The sequence below is a fragment of the Acipenser ruthenus genome, chromosome 18 (assembly GCF_902713425.1).
Source record: "Acipenser ruthenus chromosome 18, fAciRut3.2 maternal haplotype, whole genome shotgun sequence".
In the NCBI taxonomy this organism is placed as follows: domain Eukaryota; kingdom Metazoa; phylum Chordata; class Actinopteri; order Acipenseriformes; family Acipenseridae; genus Acipenser; species Acipenser ruthenus.
The window spans coordinates 29,840,353-29,859,317 of record NC_081206.1 but is presented as its reverse complement, the minus strand read 5'-3'; the positions used below and the strand labels follow the sequence as shown (position 1 = coordinate 29,859,317).

The following is an 18,965-nucleotide window of genomic DNA, read 5'->3' as shown; positions in this document are numbered from 1 at the left end:
CAGTATTGGAACAGTATGGGTAATACTTCATTGTGCTGTACATTTTATTTTACCTGTTGCCTAGATTTAGGTCCAGTTGCCTGATTAGCACATCTCAGCTTGAAAAAGAGAACAGCAAAACTGATCCAAACTTAAAAACCTAACATCAACCAAACAACACTTATTGACAGCTTCACAAGATCCCTACAAAGATAGCAGTGACAGTAAGGTGTTACACATTTCAGCAGTAACAGCAGATGAGCTGAGCTGCTGTTTGCTCCTGCAGTCCTTATACTGTATGTGGTAATGAGGTTTGTTCGTATTCACTGTGGCATTCATTAAGACTATTATATAAAGAGCTGTTTGTTTTACTTTAGTGACCTAGTTTTTTTTTTTTCTATAAAAGGGCACAAAATGCTGTACCTGCTGCAAACCAATACAAGGAAGAAACTGCCTTAAGTGTCACCATGGAAACCACAAAGAGGCGAACAGGCCTATTTCATGAGCTTCTGAAACTAACTGATTTGTCAGCAGCTGAATCCTGCATGCATACATTCAGTCCTTTTTTCGTGGTTTATTTAATGTAAATCGCAGGTAAATACATGTTTCTTTTGGGCACTACTGGTTTATTTTCTGTATATACTGATAATTAGATTTATTTAACTCTGACATTATTTGCCTACCCTGGTACAGTGATATTTAGGACATACTAAACCAAAAATAATTTTAAAAACCTTTCTTTTAGAGTAGACATGAAAAAAACTCACCTCAAAACAAAAACAGTTTTTACAGAACTATAGATGTCATTGCTCAAGAAAATGTCAGAATACATTCAGTTAAAAAATATATACATTCAAAATGATAAAAAAACGAACTACTTTATGAAATGCCTGCAGTTTCGTATCCACAGAAGAGCTGGTTAAGTAAACTGTAACCATTACAACCAGCACAATTAGCATCAGCTTTTGTAATGGCCCTCTATTAGCAAGTATATACAAACCCATTAAAAACCTACACTGAAATGATTCATTTATTCTGCAAAAGGACCACGGGTATTGTACTCCATGAAATTACCAAATGGAAGTGCTGTTTCCATGGCAAAGAAAACCGCCTACCTCTAACCACTAAAGTGGTGCTTAAGATTCTATTAAAAAAAAAAAAAATGCTATGAGGAGACTACTAGTAATTACAAAACAAGACATGGATAGTTGGATAGTGAAGTGGAGTTAATAATTTCCAAACAAAACTAATGCATGTTGAATGAAGACACAATGTTTCAAAGTATCCACCAATGCACACTGAAGAGACAGCGTCTTAACTGTTTCAGTAGAACAGAAGAATCGTAGAATCGTGCCACGATTCAGGGAGTAGAGACCATCTAAACAATGTGTGTGCAAATCCGTTTTGGTATATAATGTTAAAAGCTTTGAAAATGATAGCCACCTTAAGTCAACTCCCTCCAAAACTGAAAGAACAGTCCGCCATCAGGCAGTGGAACATTATGTTATGTGGGCTACCTGTTCCACATCCTGGTTTCTAAAAATAGCCACCCAGGCCTTTTGTTTAACCATAGACAAGTCACTGTTAAGGCAAACACTAGAGAAACTGGATGCTGGACGTTATGACAGCATGACCTATTGTTAATGGAACATCAAGTAGGGATGGTACTAAGTTAACAATCTTCCCATGTGACTAGATTCCAAGTCACAGCCTTCCTGGGCAGCCTTCCTCAATTAGGTTGATTAAATGCTATTGTCTTCAATCTTAATATCGAACAGTACAGATCTGCACCAGGCAGGCATGCTTACAAGTTATGAATCTCAGTGCTCAACAGTTGCCATTCCAGATGTTGTTTTTTTTTTTTTGTCAGCCTTGGTTTGTTTACATGGTTTCACACAATGTGCCTATTCAGATAGGATGCATTTACCTGTTTTTTTAGAACCCTTTCAGGAATTGTTAGCCACTCTCTATTTTTGTTTGCAGTTGATTTACCCCCCCCCCCCCACCCCCCAAAAAAAAAAACAGCAAATTGGTCACAAGTCACTAATAATGTATTGCAAAAACATAGCTAAAGATGAATCCTGGTCCACAACATTTTGAAAAAGTTGTCATATTGATGTGCAGAAACTGCATAGACCCTCTATTGCTTAAGAAAAGTTGCTAAAAAGATGCAAAATATTTGCAAGTTTTCTATATTTCATAACCCAGAATATGAGGAAAGTGAAGTAAATGTCACTGCATTCAATGTAACACTTACTAAATGTTTACTATTGGTTTTATTGAGTCAATTAAGTCACATGTTAAATAACTAGGAGGTCCCTCAGGATATTAGAACTTATTTCCTACATAGCATCATTTTTTGCTTACCTGCCGTTGGGTTCTTACCAATGCTTGGAAGCTCATGTGTTTTAATATCCACCTGAAGGTCTCTTATCTGGTTATCCAGGTGTTCAGTCTCTTCAGGAATGGTAGAAAGCCTGTCTAGAAGTTGGTCATCAGTAAAGGCCTGGTAGCTAATCTCTGAGCCAGCAGATTGCACCGAAACATTATCATGCTGGGTTGAAGGAGAGATGTCCAAGCCTCCACTGGCACTGCTTTGATAGCTATTGTCGTTGTTTGGTTCCACATGTACATCACCAGCAGGTTGCAGTGAATCTGTGCTCCCCACACTCTGAGTTTCATCCTCAGACTCCTCAGGGATGTCTTCCACGTCCGAATCAGATTTAAGGCTGTCATAGTCGTTTGCATTGGTGTCAGCGTTTTCATCCCCAGTAGCTGTTCCCTGACCAAGGTTGAGAAATGTGGTGGATATGGCTTCAGATATTCGAGCCATCCATGCAGAGAATGGAGGGAGGTCATTCTGAGCTTCTTGAGAAGACGCCATGGTTTGAAAGTCTAGATAATACTTGGCAATCCGGCTGGAGGAGGTTTAATTTGACAACATGCCACAGCTATCAATTTTGCAGCTCTAGAATGAGCAGCATAAATCCATTAAAACAGGGTTATGGTCCAAACTTTACTACAGTACATGAAATATACAGTACCTACGGGAGATAAGCCTACAGCACCAGACATGAAATATCTGAGACTTAATCCAGGCAATGCATAAAATAATTTTTCCTCACGCTTTTATATCTATTTATATTCAACAAGTTTAACAGCATACTGGAAACAGTACACAAGTTAGATTTAAATCCAATAAACACATGAAACCCATGTTTTCTTTTTTTTGTGTATGTCTTTTATTTTACTTTTATTTATTTTATTGTTCGATCTTGTTTTGCTGGCCTTTTTACTTATTATTTATTGCTCTGCAATGGAAGGCCTCCTAATGATAAAGTGTGAAAATCTATGATGGTCCCATCATGAGAAGTCATTGTGCCCTTCCCTGTAGATGCAAGAATTGCATATTATCCTTGTATAGGTGTGCACAGGTCAATGTAAAATGTTGTTAAGTCAGAAAATAAGGTAAATATGTCAGTGAGGTAAAAACATGGAAATTGTATACATAAGAGAAAGGTAGAATCCAGTATATTTAGATAAGAAAGAGATAATCAGAGTGTGTCATTGGTGATTACTTCACGCAGGAAATATATTCTGGTGCAGTGGTGTTATTGTATTTATTGCAGATCTTATTAATTGCTTCTTTATTGCTTTCTGCAATTATGAAAATAAACAAAAACAACATATTAGCACATTGTCAGGCAAACAGTAGCAATGTTACTGAATGCCAAGGGTTAACCACAGGTTGTAGGTCATGGAAACATATCCCAGTGGTGTCAGTCAACTCAGTCCAAACCATGTTGACATTCTAGTCTCATCAGTCTTACAGCAAGACCTAGTCTCTTCATATAGCTTGTAAAGCTTGAGCAGAAACTGCATTCAATTACCGATATCTCACTCAAAACTGAATGTAAAGGAAGTAAATAGAGGATTTCTATAATCCTTGCCTTAGTAAATGGTTAATTTGAATGGAAAAAGGACATCCAAAATTGTGGGAGGTTTGTGTACAATTACACAGATATGAAGGTAAGTTGCTTTAAAGTAATTTCAGTTTTGCGTCCCCTGTGAGATTGTAGCTCTAAAGAGTTGAATGGCACTATCTGCTGATTAAAACCACTGTAACAAATTAATGTGTGAATCTCTACTAGCAATAAAATATGCACAGTGCTATTAAAACTGACAGTAAAACTACAGCAGTTCCATAATGAAGAATTTAGATTAAGTTGGCATGAAAAGTATTTTGTTCCCTTAGAATTGCAGATGATCGCACCCCTAATACCCTTACAGTAATGTTTGTAATATACCATGCACACTATGAATAATGCACATCAGCTACCTTGGGTTTCATCCCTCTGGTTTATACAAGCCTATCACAGCAGCATAGTATACTATACTATTACCCACTATACTGCACAATTTCAAGTACAGTCCATATAAAAACATGCATACATTCTCCCACTATTAGAAAAGGACTGTGCTATACTATAGATTTTTGGTATTAGCGTTCAGGCAATTTTAAGTTAGGGATGTGCAGAAAAACAATCCATTGTTGCATGGGGTGTCTGAACTGTCCTTTGTTTTGGATTGTTATAACATCAAAGGCCTGCACTCCTGTAGTACACTGCAATCCCAGTGTTCTGAAAAGCATTATGTTCTCCATTTCCAAGCCCTCTCTTTGTTACACTGATAATGCCCATCCCTGAGGTCTTTTAAATGTGCAGTCTGTTTTTTTTTTTCCAGGTCTCACAGCAGCCCACACGCTTCTCTAAAGCCCGCTGAGGAATCTTAAGAGCAGAATAAAATTGATAAAAACCTGTTTAAAATTCCTGGCATTCTAATCATCTGCACTCCTGAGTTTTGGAGGCTAATTGAGTTTGCTGATACTCGGTCGATCTGCTTTTGTTTGTTACAAAAGATGTAAATGAGCTTCACGAAACATAATAAATAATGAAAACATACTTGTATCTTTATTGTTCTATGAACTCTAAATCCAATACAAAACAACATTCCCCATACCGTGTTACTAGATGCTATAAGCATTACCAACAACTGCACAATGTTTAATGGACTCCTCCACATACTGGAGCAATGAACCTTCAAACACATCATACTTAAAGTCTCCCACTCAGCTGGTGGGATGTTACCATTATGAAAGTTTTTAAACATCTCCACTGCTACGAAACTGCAGGCTGGTTCATGTCTGTGTTCTCCAAAAGTGAGGGTAGTTACTTGAACTCCCAACTCATTTCATACTTAACAACTGTACAGCTGTTATCACTTGGAGTGGCTAGTAGGCTGTGTAGAGGCAATTCATCATTCCACTGCCAAACCTACTGTATAGTGCCTGGCTACCTTACTGTTGTTACCTACATACAACTCCCAAGGTGTGTCTTCACTCAAAATACAGAAAAAATCTTGACATCGCGGTCAATCACAGTCAGGTGTATCATTGTACTGGTACCTGAGTTTGTGAAAGGTCTCTTCTAAGGTAGATATGCAACAGTGGTTCACTGTATACTTCTCCTGTATTCCGTTAAGCGGTATGGCAAGGTTATACGTTGTGTGGAGGTTGTCTCTTATTATTGCAGGTTCTGGTTACCCCAGCTGTAATTTCTGTTATAAGTCACTCTACACATGACGTATTATAGTTAATCACAAAAACATAATTTGTACTATTAAACAGAAACTTTTTTTTTTAAACTTTACAACTATGCACTATGTAATGTTCTCTGTACAGAATTACAATACACACTATAAGGTGTACTGGATCTGACAAACATTGAACAGTGATTTCTTATACAGTGTACATGATTTATACTCTAGCTATATCCTCTTGTCACATCTTGCTACCTTACTTCCTCTTGCTTAGCCACTCAGCAAAACCAATACTTCACAAAATAAATCTACCTGACCCACCTAAAACACCTCAAACTCCAAATGCAATGTGATATTTGCATACAGCAGAATAGGGTCATGAAAAGTAATTCACTTTTTCTGAGAGGCCAAAATGACCATAGGAAACAATTAGGACACCTCTGTCTGTACTAAAAATCTCACTTTTATTTCCTGGTTGAAAATAAACAAATAAAAATGTGTTACAGTTGAACAGGCTACAATCACTTGAACTCAAACACCCATTACAAAGCAGGGACCTCTCTGTTTAGAAAATGGCTCTGTGATTATGGTTGGGTTACAATAAAGGTGGTGTTTACTTGGTTAAGCCTTTTAAGCCATGCTCTTTGCGTTTTACAAATGCCCCTGGCTGCATGGGCTCTTTCTGTATTACAAGGAAGCTAAGTGGACTGGAAGGAGGATACAAAGACTTTCTCCCTGGGTAGCGAGTTCCAATCCCGTCCAGGTCTGTGATAATAAACTCAAGTCATTTTCACCTGATTGTTTTTCAGAGAAATGAGCCCTGGAGGTCTCATACTCCCTAGCTGTCAGCACCATACATTGCAAATGGCTCGGCTGTCTGTTTCCCAGAGATATCACAAATTTGACAGTCGTGGTTTGTATATTACCTTGTCTTGTCAACTACACGGCTTGTCAGAACACACTTTAGAAGCAGCATAAAAAAGGAATACAGCATGGAAGACTCCAAACATGACTAGAGAAAGAAGGGGTTGTAATGCTTGTGATATAAATAGTGGTGGGGTCCCTTCTGCAACTCAACTCCCCAAAGAGATTTAAAGTACAGGGTTACATTTCCATTCTATTCCCAATAGAAATGAAAGCACCAATGATTTAAAAACGCTCACCCTGAACCTTGTTGCTTGGAAGTTTGTTTTCTGAAATTAAAGAACGGTACCATATATTTTCAGGGCTGCCAAATAAACAAAAGAGCAATAGCAAACGCACATTATAATGTCCTCTTTCAAAATGTCATTACAAACAATATTACTTCCTAGCAGTGGATTTGATGTCTGGTGTTTTCTTACTTGTATGGTCCCTTTTACTGTACTTTCCCCACATTCTACAGCTCACATAGTACTGCATTCATTTTGTGAAGTTTACATTGTCTGCAAGGCTCTCTTTACAATGTACAGTCTGATTGATGCAGCAGTGGGGAAGCAATCTAAAGCTACCCTGTGCCTTTGCTGGCAAAGCTTCCTGGGAGGCTTCAAAGGGGTATGAGTCACAAACACAGAGGCTCAAAGTCATCAACAAAAGAGAATCAAAATAAATGGAAAATAACATGAACCACACAAGAGAGAACAGCAAAATACCCACAGGTAAAACCGTTGCTAGGAAGTAATTCCTAAATTCTATTTGAGTTCTAAATGTCGTGGCAGTTAAAGCCAGGGGAAACACATAAGAAAATTAACAAGAGAGAGGAGGTCACTTGGGCCACCAGGGATGGGTTCCTGGTAGCTGACTGCTCGTGAAACTTACCCAGCCCCTCGTGAATGCCAGCCTTTTCCTTGGTCCGTTTCTTCTTTCCTCGCTGCTCCAAGCACGGCAGGCCACCAATCTTTTCAAAGCAAAGCTTCTTGTTGATAAAGAGGAAGAGGACAGCCAGAAGAACGATAAACACTCCGACTGCAGACAGGAACCCGATCGCCTCAGGGGTTACTGCCGATCAAACACAAGACACCAAAATGGCATGAAGGCATTCTTTTATTTATTAGGCGTTTTTTTTTTTTGTTGTTGTTGTTGTTGACCACTTTGCTGTGAATTGATTCACTTTTTAATTTTTTGTTCCAGACATCCCATCCTGGAGACTTTTTAAAACTCAGAAGTTAAAGGCGACCCTGTGGCCTATGGTATTTCTAGTTGATATATTTCTTACTACATTCACTCGAGGCAGAATGTTTCAAGGGAACAGTTAAATGATTGGTGAACCAACTGTACTTTGAGAATATTTGAAGGCCCCTTTGAGGCCGTAAGGGATCTTTAAAGTTGAAACTTCAGAGTTTTGAAGAGGATAGGATGATTGAGAACAGAAAAGTATACTAATTCAGTCAAAACAAGAGGATACAGTTAAATCTGATATTTCACACCCATACCAAGTTTCTCTTTAAGATTAATATAATCATATTGCATGCAATAAGTTGTGTTAGGCTGTAATTCAAATATTTACCAAAGACAAACTCTGAGATTAAAAGATTTAAGCTTTAGAAAAGCTTAAGGGGTGCGACAGTTAATATTTCATTGCAATATTTGTTTTCCTAATGCTGCGATTGAATACAAACAAAACTGTCTAGAAAGACCTTCTCACCATTCAGGTCCTTTCAATGCAATCAGAGGACTCCTTGTATTTAGAACAGCTCCCTATAATGACCACCTTTTGGTGGTCTCAATTTGCACTTCCTTGTGAGACAGGGGCTGCATCCCTGTCACATGGTTGCATCATGTGATTGTTGTATCCTCACACCGCTTGTGCATGAAGCTCGTCAGAGATGCTATAAGTGTTAAACTGATTGACTGTTTTCAGTATAAAAAGGAACCTGCGACCAAAAGAATTCAGTCACGTTTAGGAGTCATATGTAGTTTGCTAAGCTAAAAACCAAAGTGTTCATTCGCCAGGCCAAGTCTGTAGGGAGAAGCTGGGCAGCTTTTGAATCTTTAGTCCTGCTCAGTAGAAGCTATAGAGAGTTCAGTGTATCTCCATAGTTACTTCCCCATTATCACATTTCACCTGTGAAAGGTGACCTTTTGCTTTGTTAGGCTTTAGAAAGTGTTCATTTTGTATTTTTGAGAAACCTCTGTCAGGCCGTGCTAGGAGTTGCCGTTGCGAGGGTTCCAGCTACGACTGTAAATATTTGTAAATATTTTTTAATAAACCTGGGTGCCTACTCTCTCCTAAGATTTCTGTAAGCGGTTCCAAGCTATTTTACACCCTACAACACGCATGTAATGTATTGCTTTATCAGCCAGGTAGCATGTTCTGTCAAGTTGTTATGTGTGGGTTTATTGCGACACTGATGGCAGCTGTTCTGTATTTGAGAGGTTTGTCCTACTCCTCTACCCACGTGCTTTAATATTTCCATGCAAAGAAAAGGCTTGCTTAAAAGGCCACTGCCAAATGTCTACACTCCACCATTCTAACATTTCCAAGGCACCTTATTATAATGAATTAGCACTGAAAGACTTTAAAAACCAAGGTCTCTCTATGCACCGTATTCAATGCAGTGCTGCTAGAAAATAGAATGCTTGCAGACAATAGAATCTGCGGTCACATGGGGACTGGGCACAAACTGAGTGTGTCTTGGTATTTTAAAATTCTGTTTTACGCTTGTGAGATACCCTTTATAAACAATTAAAATGAAACAAAAAAGGGAAGCTTTGAAAAAAAAAAGATATTTGCTGATTTGATAGAATTATATTCTTAGTTCAGAAGCTCCCTTTCTGAAATTCTCTTTTTTTTTGGTGGCAAAACATCTAGCTCTCCCATAGCGTTTGAGACTGGAGATTCCAGCTAGACCAGCACTGCCCTCACTCAGCATGATAATGTATTAGTTTTTACATGCTACTCCCACTGTTATACTATGCATTTACCATAGTTTACCATAATCTTAACAAGACCTATCTGATCTGGACTGTGCAATGTTTACCTAGGCTTTACCATGCTTTCACTTTGCTATAGTAAATGTTTATAAGGGCTATCCTGGTCAGAGATGGTATTTTGCTGGTTTCCTTTACCAGGCGTCACTAACTCTAATGGCTGAGAGAGACAGAGAGACAGAGAGAGAGACTTTACATTTAGAACTGTATATAACAAATCAAATACATTTAATATTCCTGGAGAAATCTTCATCTAAAACCACAGCAGTGTTTCTATAGCCTTGATTAGACACTTTGCAGCTGAAGGTTTATTATCTGCGATAACAGCAGCCTTTTCCAGAAACACCTGCTGGAGAGCTATGAGTCAGAGCTGGGTGCTGGTCCAGTGCCTGCTGGAGAGCAGTGGGGTGGGGGATGGGTGAATCAGCTACAGCACTCTGTGGCACTGTAACCTCTTATGAGCTGAATACATTAGACGTTTGTTCATCTTCAAAAAATCTTCATCTTTCCTGTCTGTCCTTTAAACATTCCATTTGTATTTTATTTATTTATTTATTTATTTTTTAATGAACATTTCTTTTGAGATACCGGTACCATATATGTTCGATTCTCCAAAAAGCGAGCAAGAATTTTACATAGTTTATAATGTACTTTATGTGAACAGCATAACATTAAGAGAAACCTTTTTTTTTTTAAATAGCCACAACAAAAAAAAAAAGATATATATCAATGGCAAGTCTATAAAATATAAACAGAAAACAACATTTTGTTTTCTAAATTTGTCATGTTTTGAACAGTAAAGGTAGACATTGCCTTACCAAGGTAATGTCAAACTGTCCAACTTCAAAAATAAGTCTTTCCAAACTAGCTATAACCATCTAATTAACATATTAAAAGCTTAATCTACAAGTCTATCCTACATCAGTTCAGTCTTCAACGTGTTTGTTTAACAATACAAAACAGAGCCGATCACCTGTTGCTTACTTACCTTAATTCAGGTCCACAAACTGGCAAAGCTGGTCTGACAACTGTAACATAAGGCCAACTTACTTTTTAAAACTGAAAACTACAAAAATACACTCTAGCTCCCATTGTCTTCCATTTTCTCTCTGTGTTTGTAGTTGTTTTTTTTATGTTCACTGGGGATGGCAATGCCTGGGAAAGTCGGGAGTGTTCTCCAGCAGTTTGTGTGCCAGAGGCAGGGTAGGCTATATTGGAATGTTGTTTGCACATGAGCATGTGACACTGAAGAAATTCCATTTCAAGCAGGTGAATCAGGCAGGACAGGTTTAGGGCTGTGACCTCCTTTTAGTATCACATTGGAAGGGGTAGTTTACACTGCCATAACCTATCAATTTATAGTCGCTGTACAATACTAGAACAGTTGTACCAGGAATTTAGAAAAAAAAAAGTATAAATGTCCACAACCAGCTCTGTCCAGGATAGATCAGTTACGGTCATTTCTGGAATTTCCAACAAGGAAATAAAGAGATATCTCAAACATGTTTTAGAGGTAGCACATACCAAACATGGTAACTTGTCATTTCTAATTTCTACAATTATTTTCTAGCTTAAACTTACTTACTTACAACATTGTAAACCAGATCCATCAAGTCATTTATCGTTTATCATTGAGCTGTGCTCAACCAGATGCGTCCCCACTCATAACAAATGCCATATATAAAATCAATGTCGGATAATTTCTTTACAATACAAGAAAATAAACTAACAAACACATCAGTAAGGTCTTTGAGTTCCTTCTGTTTCTGAATATTGACTGACACAAACATTAGTGACAAATTAGAAGAATTCTCTAACAGTATTCTGGGAATAAGAGACACGCGACACTGGGTCTCATCATGCTCTCTAAATGTCTTCTTGCTATTTTAAAATGTGCAGATAATTTGCGTTGGTGAGTCCTTTGCACTTGCATCAGGCAGCTTTTTTCTACCCGAGGATGACAAAGTGGTCAGTTTCCCTGGCAACCAGCTTCTCTGGAAAACAAAACCCTATGGCTTCTCAGAATTGATCCCCTCTAAAAAAAAAAAAAAAAAAGAGCTGTTGCCATGGCTTCTGGTGAATGTCTGTCCTATAGGGTAAATTGGTGAGCTCTGACAGAGAAACGTCAGCAGCGGGGGTTAGTTGTAATTGTATAAATGTTCCTGTGAGTCCCCTAGCTTAGCTACAGAGACACTTAGATATAGATCACAACCTGAGACAATCCAATTTAGCATGGCACGTTCTATTTTATTGTATTATAAAATGACATTACTAGCAGTGATACAATCTAAATATGCAGGAATGGGAGAATAATGGGGCACTGAATCCAGATACAAGCTATTTTATGGACTGTACATTCACAATTCCCTGATTTTGCAATCATTGAGGGTTAATGACAGGACACATTTATCTACATTAACATCTATTACTGCTCCCATTTCTTTGTCATTTGTCACATTTAACTTCAATTAACTTCACACTTGTCCTGTTGCTGATGGGATCAGCCCAAGCTGTTGTGCCTGTTATATACAGGTTAAGTCATAGGTATAACTTTTCCAGTAATGTTGGTTGTCCAGCTATTTCTTTCAGCTGTACAATGTCTTTAAGCAAAGAGGAACTCATTCATTTAGATGTGTGGTGGAGATAGTCAACAGATAACATCCTAATTGGTGTAATATATAACAGATCTTCTCAGGGGCATACTTTACTGCAACATACAGCTCCCCTTGCAGGGAAAGCTAGTAAGACAAAACCACCCAATGCGATTACATCATGCCTCGTTCATTTTCATACTGTGTGCACTTTAAACAGCTTTTGCAATCATGAAAAAAGCCACCCTTCATCTGAACTGACTATAATAGGTTTTTGTTTCTGTTATCTTCTGATAATGCACAACCATTTCCATCTGATCAAACACAGGTAAATAGCAATTGAATAGGCCATTATGAAACTCACTACAGTTTTCATCCATGCGTATGACACATTTCTAGGATGATTTGATGACTTCTTATCAAGTAGCTGTAGTTTTACAGTAAAAGGCTTCATGTGGCACTATTAAGAAGTCTTTTGTAAACTGTGTCACTGTAATATACTGCTGTGAGGTTTCATTTTGCTGCATTGCGGGTCATATTATATATTGTACTATAGTTTTTGAAAAGTCTGTGTTAAGCTGCAGTTCCCTTTGTTTGGGTGTGTATCATTGAGGGTTAATGACAGGACACATTTATTTACATTAACATCTATTACTGCTCCCATTTCTTTGTCATTTGTAAATAATATAGCCCAAAAATGAAAATCCACTTTATGAAATCGACTTTGCTGAAAGAGGCTTGTTATGTCCATTCATATAATTTGGGGAGTAGTGGTTAGTGCTCTGGACTCTTGACCAGAGGGTCATGGGTTCAATCCCCAGTGAGGGACACTGCTGCTGTACCCTTGAGCAAGGTACTTTACCTAGATTGCTCCAGTAACAACCCAACTGTATAAATGGGTAATTGTATATAAAAATAATGTGATATCTTGTAACAATTGTAAGTCGCCTTGGATAAGGGCGTCTGCTAAGAAATAAATAATAATAATAATAATAATAATAATAATAATAATAATAATAATAAACACAGACAATAATAGAGTGGGAGTAATATATATGATTTTACAAGGTGGACTGCTGAGCACAGCCAACCTTGGCCAGGGAATTGTGAATGTACAGTCCATAAAATAGCTTGTATCTGGATTCAGTGCCCCATTATTCTCCCATTCCTGCATATTTAGATTGTATCACTGCTAGTAATGTCATTTTATAATACAATAAAATAGAACGTGCCATGCTAAATTGGATTGTCTCAGGTTGTGATCTATATCTAAGTGTCTCTGTAGCTAAGCTAGGGGACTCACAGGAACACAGCTATTTTGGTACAGCTTAGCTGGCCTGCATCCTCGCAGCTCCAAGTTTCCTGTTCATTTGTGGGCTGTTTAATCACACGTTTTTAACTCAAACTAAAATGGATGAAAAACATTTTAGTTATCGAAGGTAATGGCTAGCTCCCCTACAAGACAAGGACCTACAGTAAGTGTGTCACATTTAACTTCAATTAACTTCACACTTGTCCTGTTGCTGATGGGATCAGCCCAAGCTGTTGTGCCTGTTATATACAGGTTAAGTCATAGGTATAACTTTTCCAGTAATGTTGGTTGTCCAGCTATTTCTTTCAGCTGTACAATGTCTTTAAGCAAAGAGGAACTCATTCATTTAGATGTGTGGTGGAGATAGTCAACAGATAACATCCTAATTGGTGTAATATATGACAGATCTTCTCAGGGGCATACTTTACTGCAACATACAGCTCCCCTTGCAGGGAAAGCTAGTAAGACAAAACCACCCAATGCGATTACATCATGCCTCGTTCATTTTCATACTGTGTGCACTTTAAACAGCTTTTGCAATCATGAAAAAAGCCACCCTTCATCTGAACTGACTATAATAGGTTTTTGTTTCCTTTATCTTCTGATAATACACAACCATTTCCATCTGATCAAACACAGGTAAATAGCAATTGAATAGGCCATTATGAAACTCACTACAGTTTTCATCCATGCGTATGACACATTTCTAGGATGATTTTATGACTTCTTATCAAGTAGCTGTAGTTTTACAGTAAAAGGCTTCATGTGGCACTATTAAGAAGTCTTTTGTAAACTGAGTCACTGTAATATACTGCATTGCGGGTCATATTATATATTGTACTATAGTTTTTGAAAAGTCTGTGTTAAGCTGCAGTTCCCTTTGTTTGGGTGTGTATCATTGAGGGTTAATGACAGGACACATTTATTTACATTAACATCTATTACTGCTCCCATTTCTTTGTCATTTGTAAATAATATAGCCCAAAAATGAAAATCCACTTTATGAAATCGACTTTGCTGAAAGAGGCTTGTTATGTCCATTCATACCTGTGACGAGGCAGAGACCTGGCAGTCATGAATACACCTGATTACTTGGCAACGGGAAATATTGTTTTACCATAGCAACAACATTGGCGATAAAACACCAGGGAACAGGAAACCAAGGAGGCTGGAAAAATTTAAATCTCAGAAGAAGTACACCGCGCTCAACTAAGCCCCTTCCTGAAAGCACCCTTCCTTTTTCTTTATATTCAATCCATTTCTAAATCCCATCATAACAGAATGTAATAAATCCTGTTAACCAAGATACAGGGGAGATATACACTGTCTGGCTACTTTATAGGACCTGCACCTCCTGTAATATCAGGCTGGGCCACCATGTGCCCTGATCACAGCCGTGACCCCATATAGCAGACTCCACAAGATGCTGCAAGGTGCAATGAAAACATGCATAGTCTGTCATTTAAGAAACAGACAACGAGCATGTTTCATATGAGTGTACAATCATCACACCTATTAGTAAAATCTCTTAATCTTTTATTCTGGTGCTAACACTCACAATGCACTCCCAATGTCCTTTTTCATCTTTAGTGTTCACTCAGACTACCTCTCAAGTTGGTGCCGTTCCATCAATGAGTAAATGTTGTTAAATACTGCCACCCAGTGGTACACACCTGCACACTGCAATACTACAAATAGCAAAGCCACAGAAAGCATTAGCAGCTGTAGGTCTGTTTATAAAATAATGGCACTACTTTGCTTTAGGAATTTTCTAGTATTGTTTATGCTTAGTAACCAATATGAACTTCAGGACCAAGTGTCGAGAGGGTAAACGTTCCTTTTTTCACTATTTGCATTATTTTGTCTGTGTGACATGCATTCAGCTATTGAGTGGAGGTCTGTGATAGAGCTGTTTGCAAAAGTTTTGTTGCTAAGGCTTTATAGCCAGCATTAAATTGAAACAGAGCTCTATGGTATGTGCTGCCTGGCTGTCATAAGTGCAGAGCCACACCCTCCCTGGGGACTTCAGTACCACACTGCACCTCTAGATCCAATTTCCCTGTTCCAGATCAAATTGATTTCCATTGTGTGAGGTGCCAGAAAACATAGTCGCCTTTCCACAGATATCGATCTGTAAGTCTTGACATTTTAATTTGGCTTTAACTCTCATTCACATGCTTCTAACTGTTACTGTTGAATTGTATTGTTTTTTAATATTAAATGATAGACTGTCAAAGCACAGTTCACTAAAGGTTATAAGGCTGTCTGTGATCAAGATTACATAAAAAAAAAAAAAAAAAACGATTTCGTAATTGTAATTATTTATAATCTGGTTCAATGTAATCCAGCAGTGACATTTTCTGAAAAACCTAATCAAAACGATCCAGATGAAAGTAATCTCGATCACAAAATATAGGATTACAAAATCTGGATCACTTTTATCCAGATTCCAGGTTTTGAAAAACCGGCCCCTGGTGTCTGGTATTGTATGTTTGGCACGCATGCTGGGTAACAGGTTGTAAAGTTACTGTATACAGGGCAATCTCTAGTTCAACCAACAACATGGTCTTAATGGAGTGCTGGTCCATATGGAGGGGGATCTTCTTGGTCTTACTTTAATAGTGAGCAGGTCACAGGGGATGAGTTTACTGTGCAACAGACAAACAGGCACGGTGAAAGAGTACCTCAATACTGACCAGAACACCCGAAGCTATTCTGTTCTGGACTGGGCCTCCACAGGCAGCTAAAGCCACATCTCTATCTACCACTGGGACCGACTTGAAAGTGATCTGAAATCAGACTTGCTTATTTCGATCAGCAGCGAGCCAAGATCAAAATGATTTTAACTGTCAGCCCCAGTTAGAATTTCTTTTCTCTGTCATCCTGATGCGACTCCCGAATTCAGAGATCGACACTTTTCATATAGATACAGGAAACGGTTCCTCGTCTAAAGCGTTTTCAAACATTGCTAAAGCTTTCACGTCACTTCATTTATTAGAAAAGCACAGTTCCTGCCCAAACTCTCATATAAGATTCAGCAAAGATCAATAACCCCCATTTCCTAGTGGCCCTATTCTCACAGCCAGTAAACCAGCGGTTAATAAAAGTGCCAGGAAGAGTGGAGATAATGAGAGCTTTTAAAGTGCAATGACAATCAGGCAGTCCATAAAGCAAGGTGACTGATGCAGGAAGGTAAAGCTTTTCAGCACCTGCCCGTACTTGTAATGTATAAAGTACTATTAAAAAAGGATGAACTGCAAAAAAATCTGATGTGGAGGATATAAAACAGCATTTAGGGAACTTGATTTATATCAATTAAAGTGAAGAGACTCTTCAGTATATACAGCATTCTTTATATAAATCAAATGGACTAAATGCCATTTTATATTCTGACCATATCAGATCTTCTTGTAATTCTTCTTTTTTATATATAGCGTGGGAGTGACACAGAAAAGTCACAGATGAACCCATTAGCTTGAGGATCATTGCAGATTAAATACAATTTCCCCTCCCTGACTACAAATTTTAGTGCATCTGTACAAATATGCCACCAATGCAAACAACAAACAGGCGATTCTACCATAGTAAAAAATGTTAGATATCCTTCAATCCAGTGGCATACTGAGAATGCAAAGAAAATACTTCTTGCATTCTGCAATGTCCCAGGCCTTAAACACACACCCAAAAACAGACCAAATCAAGGCTGTACAGGTGTGCAGGCTGCGATATGCCATAAATTACTGCCTGCCAGTAACTTGTCTGTTTTTCCATCATCTCAGTGATGCAAAGGGAGTCATATTTGATACTAAAAAGATAATGTTCTACTTTTGAACCCTAAACCCCAGACATAGACAGATACAGGTGTTGTGAAACTGTAGGAGATGTAACATTTCACCTCAAAGAAGATAAGAAAATGGGGGGGGGGGGGCTAGGTAATTAATACTACATTATTGCCAATTTCCCTCCAGTGTGCATTTGCTTTAAATGATGGCAGTAATATGTTAGCAGTTATAAAGACTGCTCTTTTTATAGTCATATTTGTAAATACTGTATCTGCACAATGGGCAATGCTACACTGCAGCAAACTTGTGTTCAGTTGCAACAACTGCATGAGCAAAGGACTGAGCAAAGGAGCAAACTCTTATTAGGTATGCAGTAGATTTTCCTGGCAGGTTACAAATCCCAGAGGCTTCATTACTCCCGCAGCCTCGATGCAGAGTGCAGCTGTGGATAAATGCCCAGTTCATGCCAGAGATGCAGATCAGCTAAGATGCACTACGTTTAATGGCTCGCATGGGGACCTGATTCCAGCCCAGGTTATTATAGCTGCTGGAGGCTGCCCCAGTCTGCCAGGAGCAGATCGCTGAAGAGAGGCACAAGAATATCAGATCCTATAAGAACCAGCCTGCAATGGAGCTGTTTCCAAATTCATCTTTGTAGATAGGATGCACGCTATTTTGCATATCCAGTAAGGATTAAGATGTGAGCCAAGAAATGGAACAGAGCTTTTAAGTGAGTGCGCTGGATCATTTGATGTATTGTACAAATACAGGTATTTCAACTTTACCATGTTTCAAAAAAGGCTGCTCACAAACCCTTAGACCCAGCATTTCCCCTTTTGAAAATGCGCTGTAAATGCAGTACACAGTAGTATGTGTAATCCATTAGAAATCACACACCCATAGGAACCTATTAGCAGCAAGTACACTTATATTTTTGCACTCAGAATGTCAATGACAAAGCATTCTAAATATTTAAACCACATGAGGTTCTATATAACCAGATTAAGTATGTTAATATCAGGTTTTCATCTGTTGTTTATTTAGATATAATGACTTACAATATGTTTATAAGTGTTCGGCAGCTACCACTAATCAAGTTGAGAGTGTACTTGCTCTTGCACTCTGTATGACATGGCAAAACAAACAGTGTGCGAGAAATACACTCTGAACTTGATTAGAGGTATCCGCTGAACACTTATACACATACACTCTGCAAGCTCCAGAACTGTGTAAGTGATGAGAGGCGCCTCTAATGATACATGTTATGTTATTTTCCTTTCCGAGTTAACATTTAATCTTCTGAAGCAGAACTCTTCCTGTACCAGCAATGTGTTTCCCTTTTCTGTGATATTTCCCAGCCGTCCTATTCCTTAACCTGAGTTAAAAGACTCCACATGAAAACAGTGATCAAAGATAAGATGCAGATGAAAGCTATTTCCATAGTTATAGATTGTAGAAATGGGTGTCGTGCTTTTCGTTTCCTCCAATGAGGGCATTTTCTTGTATCCAGTCCAGGGCAATTACTGTGCAGTCCCTCCTGCCTGCCCTTAGCATGTAAGACTGGAGTCTCCAGCCCACATCCTACAGAATGGGGTTTGTTGGGTTCTATTCATTAAACATTAATTTGCACTTCATTTAAAGTCAGCGTTAACACAAAAATATATATACGACTCCCATGATTGCAAAGAAGGTTTGTAGGATCCTTCCTTACCCTTGTATCACACTCTGACAGTTTACAGCTTTAAACTTGAATTGCATTGCCTTGCATGTCCTTGCATTTTAATTGGTATGAAC

General features: G+C 38.3%; 1 protein-coding gene across 12 annotated transcripts in view; it reads right to left on the bottom strand.

Moving 5' to 3' along the window:
- LOC117416881 (synaptotagmin-16-like) overlaps nt 1-18,965 on the bottom strand; it is a 33,553-nt gene that overhangs the window by 10,423 nt on the left and 4,165 nt on the right. For 4 of the 12 annotated variants that reach the window (XM_034028414.3, XM_034028400.3, XM_058991951.1 and 1 more), the window contains exons 2-3: nt 7,375-7,554; nt 6,741-6,770 (exon numbers count right to left, since the gene is read on the bottom strand). In XM_034028414.3, coding sequence (XP_033884305.2) covers nt 6,741-6,770; nt 7,375-7,554 — 210 coding nt within the window. The other 8 variants (XM_034028423.3, XM_034028406.3, XM_058991945.1 and 5 more) reach the window with 7 other exon arrangements.